Below are 17,836 nucleotides of genomic sequence, written 5' to 3' on the forward strand. Positions count from 1 at the left end.
AATCGGATTGGGTGGGTGGGTGGGCTTGTGTGAAGATTTACATCTGTGAAAAGGTCATTGGAGCCTCCATCGCAAATTCCATCACTTTTCCTAGAAGGAATATCTCTGCACGCAGCACTTTATTTCCTGTCAAACAATGGACCCCACTATAAGTCAAAGGGGGTCCGCCTGGCTCCGTTGGTGTCCATAGTACATATGGTTTCCAATAATTATGTGCCGAATTGGGAATGCAGCTCTGAAGTATAATGCAGGCTGTAACTCTGTAAAACGTATTATCTTGTATAATCCAGAGTTACAAAATCTTCTATGTAATAGAGGTTCAGAGGTGGACGTGCCCGTTTATCACATAATGTCCCTTTGTCCGGGCCAGCAAGGATCTGATGTGCCTACAGATATTGCTGCTGGCACCCAACTTTTTGGGCTATTTTCTATTGACCGTTCTCATTGCCTGGCGGCTAAAAACAAAATTAAAACTCAATCAAGGCATCGAGTGCTGTTCGTCCCACTGAGCGCTCCACCTGTCACTGCGATCATTTCAGGATTTTGCCCCCATTGCCCAAACTGGACAACCCTATCTCTACAGCTAGCCTCTATGCGAATCATCTGATCATCATTGGTACGGTTACGTAAACCCCCCACCCCCACCAATCTGCTGCTGTTGCTGTGGGAATCTACAGGTGGCTTTTTACACTGACTTTCTAAGTCGATCTGCTGATTTTGTTTGTTTCCTTAAAAAATTTTGTGTTTTTTTTTTTTTTTTGCAAAGTGGTAACTTGTGAAATATAGTCCAACGACGTGTAGATAAGGTATACTTATATGGATGCGTGGCCGTAGTTTTGAAATATGTTAGTATTTGGGGATGAGGGGGATGCTCATACAACTTAAAGAGGCTCTGTCACCAGATTTTGCAACCCCTATCTGCTATTGCAGCAGATCGGCGCTGCAATGTAGATTACAGTCACGTTTTTATTTTTTAAAAACGAGCATTTTTGGCCAAGTTATGGCCATTTTTGTATTTATGCAAATGAGGCTTGCAAAAGTCCAAGTGGGTGTGTTTAAAGTAAAAGTACAACTGGGCGTGTTGAAAAGTAAAAGTCCAACTGGGCGTGTATTATGTGCGTACATCGGGGCGTTTTTACTACTTTTACTAGCTGGGCGTTCTGATGAGAAGTATCATCCACTTCTCTTCAGAACGCCCAGCTTCTGGCAGTGCAGATCTGTGACGTCACTCACAGGTCCTGCATCGTGTCAGACGAGCGAGGACACATCGGCACCAGAGGCTACAGTTGATTCTGCAGCAGCATCAGCGTTTGCAGGTAAGTAGCTACATCGATTTACCTGCAAACGCCGATGCTGCTGCAGAATCATCTGTAGCCTCTGGTGCCGATGTGTCCTCGCTCGTCTGACACGATGCAGGACCTGTGAGTGACGTCACAGCGTGATCTGCCAGAAGCTGGGCGTTCTGAAGAGAAGAGGATGTTACTTCTCGTCAGAAAGCCCAGCTAGTAAAAGTAGTAAAAACGCCCCGATGTACGCACATAATACACGCCCACTTGGACTTTTACTTTAAACACGCCCACTTGGACTTTTGCAAGCCTCATTTGCATAAATACGAAAATGGTCATAACTTGGCCAAAAATGCTCGTTTTTTAAAAATAAAAACGTTACTGTAATCTACATTGCAGCGCCTATCTGCTGCAATAGCACATAGGGGTTGCAAAATCTGGTGACAGAGCCTCTTTTTAAGGCCCCTTCATATCACCCCCCTCACTATCGTCAGGGAATACCTCCGCTCTCCTGCCGTCTACCACCCACAGAAAGCTGCAATGTATCCCACTGAATCCGTTGCCCGAACTCCCTGGACAGAGCGCTACCTGAAGCCCTGAGCCTAGGGGAGCTCCTGAGGTCACGTATATGGACAGTGATGTCAGGAGCTTTACAATGCCGGAGTTCCTGGGCAGTTCAGCGCTCTGGTGGGGGACTCCAGCCCTGGGGAAGCTCCCGGATGTATATGTTTAGCGTTTACCTGTGACTGATACCATACAGTGGCATCTGTCACCCATAGACTCAAGTTATAAAAAAAAAAGTATACCGGGTGGCATACTTTTCTATTTATTTTTGCTGGATCCCGTAGTATGGATTGGCATAGTCTACAGCGCTATTCCATCCTTCATAAAAAAAAAAAAAAGGTATACTGACGTATACCAGCCTGAAGAAGGCCAAACGGACACTCTTTTTTGGCCTCCTTCAGGCTAATGGAGCCCTTCGGAAACGTTTAGCGCGTACGTTAAAAAGCTATCCTGACGTAGATTCTAAACGTAGGGCATAAATGTGATGTGAAGGGGTCTAAGGTGATGGAGCAGCGGCCAGAAATGAAAATTCTCCAGTTGTCCTAAAGTCCGCAAGCAGAATGCAGGTTGGTTTGCAGCAGCCTGTGTTCTGCCTGTCCTAAATTATCCCATTTCTACTTACGAGCTGGAAGATTTTTCCTTCTGCTGCCCTGATTATTCTGAATAGACATTATAGGGATATTATTGGGGTCTGGCTGTATTTGCCGTTCTCTATGTATCCGTGTAGGTTCATGACCGGAGGAGAATCTTCCATCTTCAGATGAATCGCTGCAGCTTTTAGTTTCCTTGGTCGTGTGGTTTGGTAAGATGTGCTGCTGTTGGAGGGGCCTTTGTTGTCCTTTGGTGAAGCGATGGCTGCTGAATTTTCCAGCGTCGTTCCCTTTGTTTCTGGGCTGCTGTCATTCAGTGCCTCAGTGCAGATGTGTATAGGTGATTCTAGTCGGTCATCCATCAACACTGCACGTGAGGTCACCCAAAGCCCTAAAAGGGGACAAACATAGGAGACGATCACAAAAGAAATACAAAGGGTTTCACATAAAGACCCTGGAAACGTGATCTGTCCCGTGACTATATTATAACCTGTTTATTATCTGCATAAGACACTATATGAAAAAAGGTCGGGGGGGGGGGGGTTAGTTTTTTTTAAAGGGGTTTTCATTGAACACACATTGACTGTCTAGCCGAGTGATACGGCCATGTAAAATCTGGGGGTCCCGACTGTTGAAACTCCACAGTGCCCCTCTTTGGCCATATTCTCCGCAGCACTCGTCCATTGGCTGCGTCTGTCTGGCATTGCAGCTCTGACAATATTGGCATTGTACCTTTTTAAAAAAAAAAAAACAATTCAAAGGGTTCATCCTCTCCACTGAGCACCCTAAATCCTTTATTTTCGTGAGGGTTCTTGTTATGGGGTCCTTGGGAGGTGGCCTTATTCTGGCACTTTTAGTACGCTGAGTTTTAGCGGATTGTAAACTGGTATTCCCATTTTATAATATTTAGAACATATCGCTAAGATATCCCATAACATTGTGATTGTTGGGGGTCTGACCACTGGGACCACCAACCGTGAAGGGACCGGATCCTCTGGCATTTCTCCTGCAGATCGGGGCTCCCGGGAGCAGGGAACTACAGCAAAGCTCCATTCAAATGAAGAGAAATCGTTTTTGTAGATCTCAGCGTTTACCTAGCGCTGCGGCCCCTTCGTTTTTAGGGATCGGTGGTGGTCCGGGCAGTCTGACCACTATCGGTCAGTAAGTGATAGCATGTTCTAGTGATTTGCCATCACTTTTAGTGGAAAAGCCCATACAATGCTTTACTCTGCCATGGAGCCCAATCGGACTTTGTATTTGGCTCGATGGCTGACCAGAGACTATTCCAGGATTTCTAATTAGAAAATTACCTGGACCGATATCGTGTTTGAATGGGGGCCGTTTTTTCTCCATAAGGGAGGCCAGTCTGACACTGGTTTTCCAAATGTCAGATAAATATCTAATGTCAGCAAAGGTCATAGCCCGAAAGATTGTTCTGGGTCAGTAAAGGTGCCCATACGCACCAGGCCAGCTTCACATCACATTTTGATATCTGTTAAAACGGCCATTTTGAGTGGTTTCCGTCAGGATCTGTGTTCTTTTTACAAACCTAGACTGTCTTTATTTTCTATCCCGTTTGCAGTACTCGATCCTGACGGTTCCGTTTTTCGGCACTACCGTGATATAAACTGAGCCTTAGATGGGTCGGCCGTCTTCCATATTACTAATGTGTATTCAGTGTCCCGACCCTTCTACCCCAACGGCAGATGTTAGGGGGAAAGAAGGATCGGTCATGTTTGATATCAGCATGCCCAAATCTTTTTTTTTTTTTTTTTTTTTTTTTATTAAATTTACGTTTTTTCTAGCAGTGGCTTATTCGCCTCTCCCATTGAAAACATTGGCCGAGTGTGTATGAGGGAGTCAGGATTAGTAGTTGTCGGCCTGTAAGTGTATGAGTCCCGGTGCGCTCAGCTGCCATCACTAGATGTTAACACAATTTATCAATCCCATGTAAAATCCCCTTAGGCCAGGTCCCCACGCGTCGGATACGCTGCCTAAAAACCACGCAGCGTATCCGACCTGGAATCCGCAGTACATTCCATCCGAAAACCACCCACACTGTGGTGCGTTTTTTCGGACGTAATTTCCGCTGCAGAAACCAGCCGTAGAAACTGCTCGTTGCGTAGGTCGTTATGGCGACGCATCCCACCATCGCAGTCTGGTCCGGCCGGGCTGCAGAAAGGAGGAGGGCGTTCTGGGTAAGTATGTGTTTTTGTTTTTTATTTTTTGCGGCGTAATTGCTCCGACTACGCCGCAAAAGTCGCAACACTTGGCTTTCTGTTGCCGGTTTTGCATTGAATTCAATGGGGAAAGCCCGCAACAAAAACCGCAGGTCAATTTATTAACGTTTACGCTGCGGTTTTTTTCCGCAGCGTGGACGTGAGATTTTCTGAATCTCATCCACTTTACTGCTACCGTAAATGCTGCGGAGTTTCCGCACAGAATTCCGTTGCGGTAATTCCGCAGCGTTTACGCTATGTGGGAACCCGGCCTTAGGGTCCTAAACGGGCAGATATTCTTTCACGGACGAGCGATGATATAGCAAAGAATTTGTGTTTGAATCACGTAACAATGCCTAAAGATTTTCGCGGGTTAGTCGGTACTGCGATGGTTACTCGTTCGCCCATACGGCAAAAATGACACGAAGGTTTCTGATTAGACGAGGGGATGTGGCAGCGACTAACGACAATCTTTCACTCAAGTAGATGTGACCGATCCACGGAAACCCAACGATTTATCATTCGTTTAATCATAGCACGCCATTACAGATGGTGATTTATCTCTTCCATTCGTACGATTATATGAAAAATCATACGATAATCGCTCCGTCTTATAAGGCCTTTACAGTCCAAGGGGTGAGTAGTAGTTGTGACGCCATTTACTAAATCCGTGTTTAGATAAGCCATCTTGGGTTGTATCACCTGAACCCATATATAAAGTATTGTTTACACTGGTCCATTATTGTGACCATGCGCTCCCCTCCGGGTCGTCCGAATGCTAATTGGCCAGTGTAAATAAAGTGTCGCCGTACAAAGATCATTATCGTCAGTGGCACAATCCGCAAATGTGCACGCCGCTCATAGTGACGCTTACACAGGGCATTGCTGCCTAGGATACTGACGATCCAGGGAAGGATGTCAATCACTGAGTAGGACAACCCCTCTCGGACTCCTAAGCCCAGAGTGAAGGTGACCGACCATACCCTGACTATTTTGATGGGCAGAAACGTCAGATTTAATGACCAATGTTCGACATCGACCAACACCCAAAATCAGCCTGGAACTCAATCTGACGTGTCGGTCGTTTGTTGTGAAGACTTTATTTTGTACAAGTAATATGTACAGAGCGTGCGCCAACAAATGACTTCAAATGAAACACCCACCGGAAGGGTCTCCTCGTGCACTGCCCGACTATCCAGACGGACTTCCGCTTGTGCATGTTTATTTTATGCCATGCACCAACAAATTTGAATGCCCACAAAAGATGTAACGTAGAGGCAGATTTCTAGGTTTGGTGAGATTGTTAGAGCTGCTGCCGTCGTCTGTTTGGCTGATCAACTGTGAACAATGAGTTAGCGATCACTCATTCAATATCACCGATGTACAGCCAGCTTGAGCAGGGATGTAAATCAATCAATTATTTTATATTGAATTCTTCCCCCTAAAAAAAAAAAAAAAAAATATGTGTGTGTGTGTGTGTGTGTGTGTGTGTATATATATATATATATATATATATATATATATATATATATATATATATACTGTTCAATAACTTGCTGGCTGCAGATAGGGTGAGATTTTCAACGTGACTGGTTCCCATTAAAGATTTTCACCCAATCAAAATTTATTTTAATATTTTGTTTTTCGGTTAGCATTTTGTGATCTGAGTGATCATAGGGATAGGTGCATACACGTGGAGACAGGGAAACCTCCGAAGACCAGCCCTTTGAGAAGACCATCCAGACTGAATATTTTTTTGTGACAGATTTTCCCTATTATTTTTGTCTATGGAAGCTGCCCGTCTAAGCGCTCCATCCCCTAATCCAACCCAAGACCACTTTATGAGCAAATTTTTCTAGTGAGAACCCCTTTGAAAATAACACAAAGATGCGCTGTAATTGATCTGCATGCTGGTGTGCGCTGCATCCTCGGATCGGAGAGAGCAGGAGTGGGGGGTCTAGCTTGGCACATCAGGGTAGAGAAGCTGCCAGCCTCGTGCCACATTGGTGCAGAGAGCGCAGGAGGGGGAGCATTTCCAGTACCACGGAGCGTCATAAGAAAGAAGGGAGGCTGTCCAAGAGGAGGAGGAGGAGGGTGCAGCACGCGTCCTGCCGCACTGAACAGCGCGCAGGATTGTTGAGCAAGGGAGCCTGTGGACTGCCACTGGGGTGCCAAGGTTAGCAGTGATGGGGGGGGGGGGGATACAGAAGAGTGGAGTCTGACTGAGGTCTAAAAATGAGGAGCAATGCTGGTGTACTGTAAAGGAATGAGGGGGAGCCATGCTGGGGACTAGGAATGAGAGGGGGAGCCATGCTGGGGACTAGGAATGAGAGGGGGAGCCATGCTGGGGACTAGGAATGAGGGGGGGGGGCCATGCTGAGGACTAGGAATGAGGGGGGAGCCATGCTGGGGACTAGGAATGAGAGGGGGAGCCATGCTGGGGACTAGGATTGATGTGAGGGCTGATTATTTGTGCGCTGTACATGCTGACTACATTGTCCCTTTTAAAGAGGCTCTGTCACCAGATTTTGCAACCCCTATCTGCTATTGCAGTAGATCGGCGCTGCAATGTAGATTACAGTAACGTTTTTATTTTTAAAAAACGAGCATTTTTGGCCAAGTTATGACCATTTTCGTATTTATGCAAATGAGGCTTGCAAAAGTACAACTGGGCGTGTTGAAAAGAAAGTACAACTGGGCGTGTATTATGTGCGTACATCGGGGCGTTTTTACTACTTTTACTAGCTGGGCGTTCTGATGAGAAGTATCATCCACTTCTCTTCACAACGCCCAGCTTCTGGCAGTGCAGACACAGCCGTGTTCTCCAGAGATCACGCTGTGTCGTCACTCACAGGTCCTGCATTGTGTCAGACGAGCGAGGACACATCGGCACCAGAGGCTACAGATGATTCTGCAGCAGCATCGGCGTTTGCAGGTAAGTAGCTACATCGACTTACCTGCAAATGCTGATGCTGCTGCAGAATCAACTGTAGCCTCTGGTGCCGATGTGTCCGTCACGATGCAGGACCTGTGAGTGACGACACAGCGTGATCTCTGGAGAACACGGCTGTGTCTGCACTGCCAGAAGCTGGGCGTTGTGAAGAGAAGTGGATGATACTTCTCATCAGAACGCCCAGCTAGTGAAAGTAGTAAAAACGCCCCGATGTACGCACATAATACACGCCCACTTGTACTTTTGCAAGCCTCATTTGCATAAATACGAAAATGGTCATAACTTGGCCAAAAATGCTCGTTTTTTAAAAATAAAAACGTTACTGTAATCTACATTGCAGCGCCTATCTGCTGCAATAGCAGATAGGGGCTGCAAAATCTGGTGACAGAGCCTCTTTAAACTGCATTCTGTAAAACTTTGAGAGGACCACCCCCCATAAAAGACCGTTTTTCTGTGTGATTTTGGGTGGTCGGCTAAAAGAGATTTCACTGTATTCAGATGTTTGTTTTTTTTGGAGCGTGGGAGGAAACGGAGAACCCGAAGGAAACTCGCACAAACACGGGGAGAACAATTAAACGCCATGCAGATGTTGCCTTTAGTCATTTGAATTTAGGACCCCAGCGCTGCAAGACAACACGGCCACCCACAGCGATAGGTGTTACCAGTGCAGCAGTTTTCCATGAGTCGGTTGTTTTTAGTACTAAGATTTGGATCACTAGTTCATGTTCACACTTTCAGGATTCTGATGTGGATTCTGCACCTAAATTATGACAGAATCCGGTAACATTTTGCCAGCAATGAGCGTAAATGGGGAAAACCGTTGCGGAATGAGGACCGTGCTGCGGAAAACCTACAACCTGCTCATTACTGCTGCCGATGAGTCTGTACCGAAAGCTGTTAATTGGCTCAATTGTATTACAGTAAGGCAAATCCGCAGCAGGAATCTTCTGTGGATTATTGATGTGTGAACGTGGCCTAATGATGGTTGCTGCGTATGAAGGGTTAGATTACAGCGGGGGAGTCTGTTCTGCATTATTACAGCTGTACATGCAGGATCTGGGCTTCCTCTGCCCGTCTCTTATAAGGGGGGAGCCGCTGCTGCTGCTGTGACTTGTAGGATCAGCTGACTCTGCCGCCTTGGCTTTGACTTCTAGTATTTTTATTTGTTGACACCGCCGCCTTCCTGTGCTATCGAGGGGGATGGGGGGCCGACGCAGGAAGTGAGGTAACAGATGTTTGTCAACTGTACAGCTTAAAGGGCCAGTCTCTCCTGTAACCATAACAAACCCATTGTAGCTGGGCGTTTGTGCCTGTTCCAGCTCACAGATGCCGCGTTTGTGACGGATTTACTTGTGGTTTGGCTCGATTTGCTTAAAAAAAATAAAAAAAAAATTTTTTTGTTTTTGTCTGCACTTTATGTAATCTGAGAATATGACTAATGCTGGTGAAAGGTGTTCACGTTCTGGGGATGCGCTGAAGGGCATTCTCTGGTTTTTCTTTTATTCTTTGCCAACTTACATACAGTAATGCGTTGTTCCCACTCATGAATTCCCTGCACTCTGTCTATTATGTGTATGGAAGTTTATATGGACCGTTCGGCTGTTATTTCTATGATCTAGAGCGATGTTATACTACTAGTTACCAATATGTACCGGGCAGGCCACGAATGCGATCTGCCAGAGGCGCTTCTTCATGATCCCACCATAGAAATAGGACTCCTCGTCCAGGACGTATGACTCTCTTGTGGAGGATGTGTGGGAGTTTTAATTTACTCCTCCCAACTAATTCTTCCAGTCCGGTTCTCCCTTTCTCTCTCTTCCGGTTTCGTCCTAGCTCTACGTTCTCTGCTAGACCGAGGCGTCGTTTTCCCGGTTGCCCATCCGGTGAGATTCAAAGGTTTTTATTCAAATCTTTGTTACAAAAAAAGGATGCCTCTGTCCGTCTCATCCTGGACCATAAGGGTCTCAACTGACCTGTCACATGGCTTCTCTCCACTCCGGTATTGCCCAACGAGTTCCTGTCTGTGGAGATACATGACGCGTACCTCCACGTAAAAACAACCCCCCCACCCCCCCCCCCCCATCGGTCTTTTGTGCTCTTTGCAATCCAATAGCCACATGTTAAGTTTGGTGCCCTCCCAGTGTTAGGTTTGCCAGCACTCCGTGTCTTCACCAAGGTCATGGCAGCCCTCATGGCTCTTATCTAGTCCGAGGAGTTCATATTCATCCCGTACCTGGACGACTCTTTCATCAAAGCATCCTCCAGGGACCATAAGCTGGAGATCCTCCCGATCACCGCAGAGACCCTCAATCGCTTTGAAGGATCTTCAACCAAAGTTGTAGTTTTCTCCTCCAGTGTACCCTCTACCTGGGGATGTTATTCAACACGGCACAGTCACGTCTTTTACCCAGATGACAAGAGAATGACTCTTCAGACTGGAGTCTGAACGCCAAGTTGTTGATGGGCAGAGGAGTTTCCCAAGCGTAATCTTCCCCTCTCTGGTAAGAACTCCTGGTGATATGGATTTAGACGGAGAATGTTATGCTATACACCCACCACCAGGGTGGCACGCACCGCAAAGCACTCATGAAGGAAGCCGCTCATGTACTCTTCTGGGTGCAACACCCAGGAGAGGATATTCACCATCCACATTCCCAGAGTGGAGGATTGAGTCGCTGACTACATCAGTCAAGGATCACTGGATCCCGGAGAGCTGTCTTTCCGCCCCGACTCTTCACCCAGTCCTGCGACTGTTTAGGCTGACTGGATACTTACCTCATGGCATCTTGGATGAATCACAAGGTACCATTCTTTGCAAGAGGTTCGCAAGCTCTGGTGACAATGGCAAAGAAAACAACTCTCTCATGATCCCGTGGACCCTGTTCTCGCCACCTTTCCCTCACTCCCTTTTCTTCCACTGGTCCTCAAAGTGATCAAGATGTAAGAGGTTCCCGTCCTACTAGTGGCTCCAGACTTGCCGACACACTCCTGATAGGTGGATGTCATCAACCTCGTGACACGTGGTGCCTGGCACCTTCCTATTCAGCCACACAAGCTTTCTCCGGGTTCTCTCTCCCACATGGGTTTACAGTTGTTTAGCTGTTAAGGCTGCTGTCCTGGGAGTCAGCGGTTTATCAGACCAGTACATCCAGAGTACGATTAGGGCATGGAAGTCGCCCGCTTCTCCTCTTTACCACGCATCTGGAAGGCCTATTTTTTCCTATTCTCCTTTCCTTCCTACAGTCGGGTCTGGCTGCGGGACTAGCCCTTAGTTCCTGAAGTTCAGGTTTCTGCCTACTTCTGGTCTCCAAGTTCCATGTAACGTTCTTCCTCCAATGGGTTGCGCATGCGGTTCCTCCATACAGGTCACCTCATGGAATCTGAATGTGGTTTTGGATGCGCTTCAGCTTCCTCCCGTCTGACCTCTCAGGAAGGTCTCCTTGCGTTGTGTCTCTTAGGAAGGTGGATTTCTCGGTTTGTGGTGACTTCAGTCAGACAGGTTTCCAAAGACGTAAGGATCGTGTTGCCGTTTTTCAGTCCCTCCTATCCCAGGGAGCCGTCCCTCCAAGATGGATGTAGTTTGGGCTATCCACCTATATCTTTCTGTCACTACTTTTTTTTTTTTGGGCAATCACTCACTCCGATCATATCCCCGACGGACTACGTAAGGGCAGCCACCCACCAAAGCAACCGTTCCCCGCTGGGTTACGGCACACCCTGCCCAGGTTTCTGCTCTACGGGTGTGCAAGGCTACTTGGTCTTCCATCCACACCTTCTCTACACTTTACAAGGTGCGCACGTTTGCATCATCGTATGAGAGCCTTGGACGCAAAGTATTGCAGGCAGTGGTGGCTCAGCCGTCAGGAACAGCCATGTTGTTGTTTTTTTTTTTTCGTTCCTAGTGGCAGGGTCTTGTACCCCAGGGTCCGTGTCCCCAATGAACTCAAAAGATTTTACTGGTAGGACGAAAATACTCTCTTGCTGCCCCTACATTTAGCCAATCACTGGTTGGCCTTGCATTTGGTAGTGATAGGCTGCTACAGTTACGTGTCACTGAACTGTACAGCCCTGCGCAGCGATTATAACAAAGCGTTGGGGTAAGGCACCCTCACTGGCAAAATGGGAACGGTGCCAAATTCTATAATTGTATTAGGGTGAGTTCACACTGAGTTTTTTTGCAGGAGGAAAATTGGCCTCAAAATTCCATTTGGAATTTTGAGGCAAATTCTGCTCTGCCTGCACGCCGATTTTTCGCAGCGTTTTTTGCCAGAGGCCAATAAGTGCCGCGGGGTAAAAACGCTGCAAAATATGCTTTCTCTGCCTCCCATTGATGTCAATGGGAGGCCAGAGGCGTAAAGGCCCGAATATAGGGCATGTCCCTTCTTTTTCCCGTGAGACTGTTTTTCCGCTCGCGGGGGGGGGGGGGGGAACGACTGCCTCCCGTCTCCCATTGAAATCAATCGTAGGCATTTTCGGCGCGTTTTCCGACGCGGTTTCCGCATCAAAAAACTCTGTGTGAACTCCCCCTTACATCAGCTTTTGTTTTGTTTTTCTCTTATGGGTTATTTAAAGGATTGGTGATTAATGTATGATCAGTGGGACCCCCACCTGCTGCGATGATTACTAGAAAACAGATTTTCCATTGGTTCTGTTCTGTTATTTACGCAGAGTGTTTTTTTTTGTTTTTGGCAGCCATGTCGCACATCGGCTGGAGGTTCAGGGAGTGAGCATTCCTCCTCATCCTGCCCCACGTCAGATGTCATACGGGTGAGTCCGCTGTGCATGTATTCAATTGTCTGATGGAAAGATTGAAATTAAGAACCCCCCCCCCCCCCCCCCCTCATGCACACAAGCAATCCAGTGCTACCCCCAGTGAGCCACCGTGGTCCAGCGCAATTAGTGATGGACCTACAGGGACACCGTCTACCGTTTCATATGAAGTCAGCTGCAGTGTCGTTGTGTTTACTGCCGGTATTAGGCCGCGTTCACATTGGGTTTCCTCTGCATGATTGACGCAGACTTCTGCTGTAGTGTCATTTACACAACTAATCCGAAATGAATTGTCTCATAACTTTATCTCGTGAAATGTTGGGTTGTCCATTATTTTTATTTTCCCCCCATGTTTTCTCCACTTACGTGGCTGCTCTCACACTTCTGCTGGCTGCTCTGTGCACCAGATACGTTCATAATGATCCTGTACAGACAAGTGTCCTGGGAATAAAGTTCATATTAGGAAGTGTGCGCTCTGCATGTGCCATTACTGCAGAACTGAAAATAACCTCTAGTATGAACGAGGATTTTGGCAGCGCTATGGCCGGTCGTTTGTTAGTGACACTTTGATTTATGGAGCTGTAAAAAAAATTTGGTGGTCGTAAAATTGGCCTCTGTACGAGCACTGAACGTGGCCATGAGCATTAAATAACTGCCGGCCCATAGTCCTTTCTCCCTAATCCCCTGAGCATGCATGTTTATCTCAACCGGTGGCGTCCTGTTTTGGGTCACTGAATAATAAGCTCATGCGTACGGGTGGGTGCATATGACGTTTGTGTTTTTTTTTTTTTCTTTGTCCAGAGGATGAAGTTCTTGCTGCTCCAGCAGAAGTACCTGGAATACTTAGAAGACGGGAAGGTCCTAGAAGCACTGCAGGTCCTGCGCTGTGAGCTGACGCCACTGAAATACAATACAGAGAGAATACATGTCCTTAGTGGGTAAGAGGCCGTTTCCAATCTGTTGCTGCATTACTTGTCAATTGGAGGTTAAATAACGCAATTCAGTCTTGGTAAGCCCGTCCGTCCCCCCAGTTCTCTGTGTCTGAGGGGCGCAGCAAATTGTTATTGAGAACACCGAACCGCCAATCCCCTGTTTTCCACAGCAGGCTTGGTAGTTATGGCTGCGTTTAATATATTCTAAAATTCTGACGCTTCTATATGAGTCTTCACCCTATAACATATAGGTTTTCCCAGACATGCACGCTTACGGACCATGATTTGAGGGGAAGGAATGAAAGTTATCGAATGCTGCATCGTCCAATCGCTGTGGCAGGAATAGCCTCATTGCAGCCATTGGATGATGTATGGGGAGGAGCGATCGGAGTAACGACCGCTCGTCCCCATCCATAGCTCCGTGTGACAGGACCAAACGAGTGCCGATCAACGATGTCTTGTTGACTGGCACACGCTGCATCGGCCGTTCAACGAGACATTGTTGATCGGCGCTCGTTTGCTCCTGTCACACGGAGCTATGGATGGGGACGAGCGGTCGTTACTCCGATCGCTCTTACATTATCATCATGTCGGCAGCGCGTCTCCCTGTTTACACAGGGAGCTGTACTGCCAACAACGATGATCATTTACTTTTTTTAAACGATACGACCAGCAGATGATCGAGTGATTGCTCCTTCATCTGCTGATCTCTGCCCCGTTTACACAGGACAATCAACGGCAACGAGCGTTACATTAACACTTATCTGCCCGATAATCGTCCTGTGTAAAACCCCCTTTACTTTGAAGACGGTGTCGTTGAGACTTGGTGTATACACAGTGCTGGAGCTTTGGACTATTTGGGGGATTTGTCCAAGTTTGGTGTTTTGTTTTTTTCCCACAATAAAAGTTTATAGCGTATCCATTTGATACACCATAAATATCTGATCAGATTCCCAAAATGGGGGTACTCGGGGCCCCGGGTTCTGGTGGAAAGTTTCTGTGCGCTCATCGAACTCTATAGCAACGCTGAATCGGCTGTATCTGTATCCTCCATAGATTTAATACAGTGACTACTGAGCATTTGCTGACCACTCTTGTCGACACTTGTTATTTCATTACGTGTTTGGTAATGGCCGCTTCATGTAGCGTTAAACTAAATTCCTTTTCTTTCCTCCGATGAGTTAGATACACGGTGTTCATGTGTGACCAGGCTTCACCCCTGAGCGTCGTCACTCACCAGGAGAGGATGTCTCACTTTTATTTTAATCTATCTCTAAAGTAATTGATGTATTTCTATACCCCAGGTATTTAATGTGTAGTCATGCAGAAGACCTGCGAGCAAAGGCAGAATGGGAAGGAAAAGGGACAGTATCACGCTCTAAGCTGCTTGATAAACTCCAGAGTAAGTATTTGACAGACCCGCTTATAACATGACCGGGACAAACACGTCTTTGTCAATTTTTACATTATTTTTTTTTTTCTATAGAAAAGCAAATCTAATAGACGCCGCCGGTACACACAGAATGCAGTTAGCTGCAGGTGTCCCAAATTTGGAAATGGTGCCTTTTATAAGCTAGAAGAAATGCGTACTAGTTAGAGGAGATTGCATTTTCTTAGATATTCGATAAGCCATCAAGCCTTATTTCTGGGACCAATGCTGAGAATGAAGGGGTTGCAGCGCTTGGTAATCTGCAGCAGCCCCTTCGGGGTGTTGCTTGAACAGCACCTGGTTGGAAGCCGCAATATATTAGAAGGGTTAATTTTTTTGGTGTATGAATTGCTTTCTATAATCTGGGAAATGCAGGTCAGCAGTAGCTTCTAATCCGCAATCTATACTTTAATGGCGTCACCGGTAACAAACGGTTGTTAATAAATTGCAATGTAGGGAATTCCACTATTGGGCCGGTTTCACACGAGCGTTGCGCATCTCTGACGTGAAAAACTCCAGGTTTTTTTTCATGTCCGAGGTGCATCCATGCTCTGCGGGGTGCGTTATCACACATTTTCCTTAGACTGGAGTCTATGGAGGGATGCGTGGAAAAAATAGGACATGACCTATTCTCTCACGGACCCTTCATGTGAACGGCGCCATTGGACTACACAGGTCCATGTGACTGCCGTTCTAACGGCCGTCACACGGACATATAACATGTTCGTGTAAATTAGGCCTTGCTCTAGTCTTGATTTTCATCTTCTCCTCCTCCTTTCTCTAGCATACCTTCCGCCATCTGTCATGCTGCCACCCAGACGTCTGCAAACTCTACTACGTCAAGCAGTTGAGCTACAGCGAGACCGGTGCCTCTACCATAACACAAAACTTGACAATAGTCTGGACTCTGTATCCCTGCTAATTGATCACGTCTGCAGCAGGTAAGTGAAGCCTCATAAACTGCCGCCTTCCTCAGGTACACTATATGGGCAAAAGTATGTGGACACCCCTCCTAACAGGAGTTAAGGTGTTTCAGCCACACCCAATGAAAACTCAGAGCAGGGTCGCCGAATGCTGAAGTGTAAAAATGGCCTATCCTAGGTTGTATCCCTCACTGCAGAGACTGCGTGCGTCCGGAGCTTCATAAAATGGGTTTCCTTGGTCTCTGCACACAAGCCTAAGAGCACAATGCCAAGCGGCGGCCGGAGTGGTGTAAAGCACGCCACCAATAAACTCTGAAGTGATAAATCACGAATTCCTATCTGGCAGACTAACGGAAGAATATGGGTTTGGTTGATGCTAGTAGATTATCTACCGGAATACATAGCGCCTACTGTAACCTATATGGTGGGGTAATGGTCGGGGGCTGTTATTCAGGGTTTGGACTCTAATTTCTGGTGAAGGGTTATTGCTACAGCATACAAAGACACTTTACACAATCAAATGCTTCCAACTTTGTGGGAAAGGCTTTGGGTTTCCTGTTACGTCATGACTGTACCCCGTGGCTCTTCCTCTCCCAGTGTAATGACCGTAGAATAGGGGTCTCTCGCGGGATAGGGATTCCACTAGACGAGAAGCTGTGTGATCCTATGTGCATGCCGACTGCAGCGTCTGAAGCCGGGATTCAGGCTCTAGAACTTGGAAACGACGCATTTCAGGTAAAGCCATAGAAGTTGGTGAACTTCAGATACACTATTGAATTATGGGAAGTGATTTATAATTGGAGGTACACTTTAAGCTTGCCTATTTTTAACCATGTGTAAAGTTATAGTGAATCCAAAAAGACAAACTTTTATAAAACTTGTGCCTTATTCTAAGTGGCCAGAGAAATTTCAGACACGTTTCATAGTCCTTTTACGTCTGTATTTTAACACCTGCAATACCAGGACCCGCCTGTGATTCTAGTGAACCAAACTTCGATCACCATAGAGTTATATGATCGTCTAAGTCCAGTTCAGTAGAAGCGGGGGACGTCCGGGTGTTGAGACACCCGTAATACAGACACTAAGGGCTCATTCAGACGAGTGTAAAACTCTTCTGTGTGCCGTGCGTGGAAATCACTCACAGCACATGGACCCATTGACTTCAATGGGGCCGCTCACGCATGCAGGAGTTGTCACGCAGCGAGAGTTCGTTGCGTGACACTCGCCATGTCCTGTATTGGTGCGTTTTCACTCACTTACACGGCCATTGAAGTCAATGGTTGCGTGAAAACCACGCACAGCACACGGATGCACATCTGCGTGCTGTGCGTGATTTGTGCATCAATTTTATTGAAAAAAAAAAAGTGCTTTGCGAGTGCGTGAAAAACTCATGGCACTCGCAAAGCACAGATACAATAACGCACACGGACCAGATTTACACGTGGTTTTTACGCGCATAAATCTGTCACGCTCGAGTGAATGTAGCCTAAGACGTGACTCCTTGAGTCAGTAGAAAATGCTCCCAAACATGATGCGATGCATCGCAGAATTGTAAGATCTGACCGCGTCCACCGGGTGTAGAAATAATCTAAACTTTATTCCGCCCAACATTTAAAACAAAAAGAACAAACCTCAAGGTTTCGACCCATGCTTGAGGCCCCTGCATGTTGGAGGAATAAAGTTTTGGGATTATTTCTATACCTGGTCGATATTGTCATACCCTATGCTGCTTTTATATTCTAAATCTGCGAGGGATTCCTGGACATGTGACTGCATCCTTTTTTAAATGTCCCTGGAAGGTCATATTGTGAGTACTGCAGATTTTTTTTCTTTCGATGGTACGATGCATTGCTGGATTTGAGATGATCATATATAAGAATACAGACTTGTTGATGTGCCCACCTAAGACCAGGACAATGTGGTCACAGGATTGTACCATGCACCCTGCAACTGTTTCAGTATGGTTGAAAATTGGACAAGAACATTTTAGAATTGTTACAACTTTTTGTGACTTCTAGAATGGTGGCGGGTCTTAAGGATCAGCCAGTGCTTCTTAAACTGTGAGGTGCCCCCCCTCTTGAGGCGCAGCGTGGGAGGCAGTTTTGACAGAAGTGATCATAAGCTGCACATACTTTTCTATGTCTGCACCAATCTCTAAAGTGACTCATTT

The 17,836-nt window shown here is 46.6% G+C and overlaps 1 protein-coding gene across 4 annotated transcripts in view; it reads left to right on the forward strand.

Annotated features, from left to right (window-relative positions):
• WDR26 (WD repeat domain 26) overlaps nucleotides 1-17,836 on the forward strand; it is a 50,466-nt gene that overhangs the window by 15,775 nt on the left and 16,855 nt on the right. For 2 of the 4 annotated variants that reach the window (XM_075863392.1, XM_075863391.1), the window contains exons 4-7: nucleotides 12,305-12,379; nucleotides 13,184-13,320; nucleotides 14,619-14,716; nucleotides 15,528-15,684. In XM_075863392.1, coding sequence (XP_075719507.1) covers nucleotides 12,305-12,379; nucleotides 13,184-13,320; nucleotides 14,619-14,716; nucleotides 15,528-15,684 — 467 coding nt within the window. The remainder of the gene's footprint in view (nucleotides 1-12,304; nucleotides 12,380-13,183; nucleotides 13,321-14,618; nucleotides 14,717-15,527; nucleotides 15,685-17,836) is intronic. The other 2 variants (XM_075863390.1, XM_075863389.1) reach the window with 1 other exon arrangement.

Source organism: Rhinoderma darwinii, chromosome 4 (assembly GCF_050947455.1).
Source record: "Rhinoderma darwinii isolate aRhiDar2 chromosome 4, aRhiDar2.hap1, whole genome shotgun sequence".
NCBI lineage: Eukaryota > Metazoa > Chordata > Amphibia > Anura > Rhinodermatidae > Rhinoderma > Rhinoderma darwinii.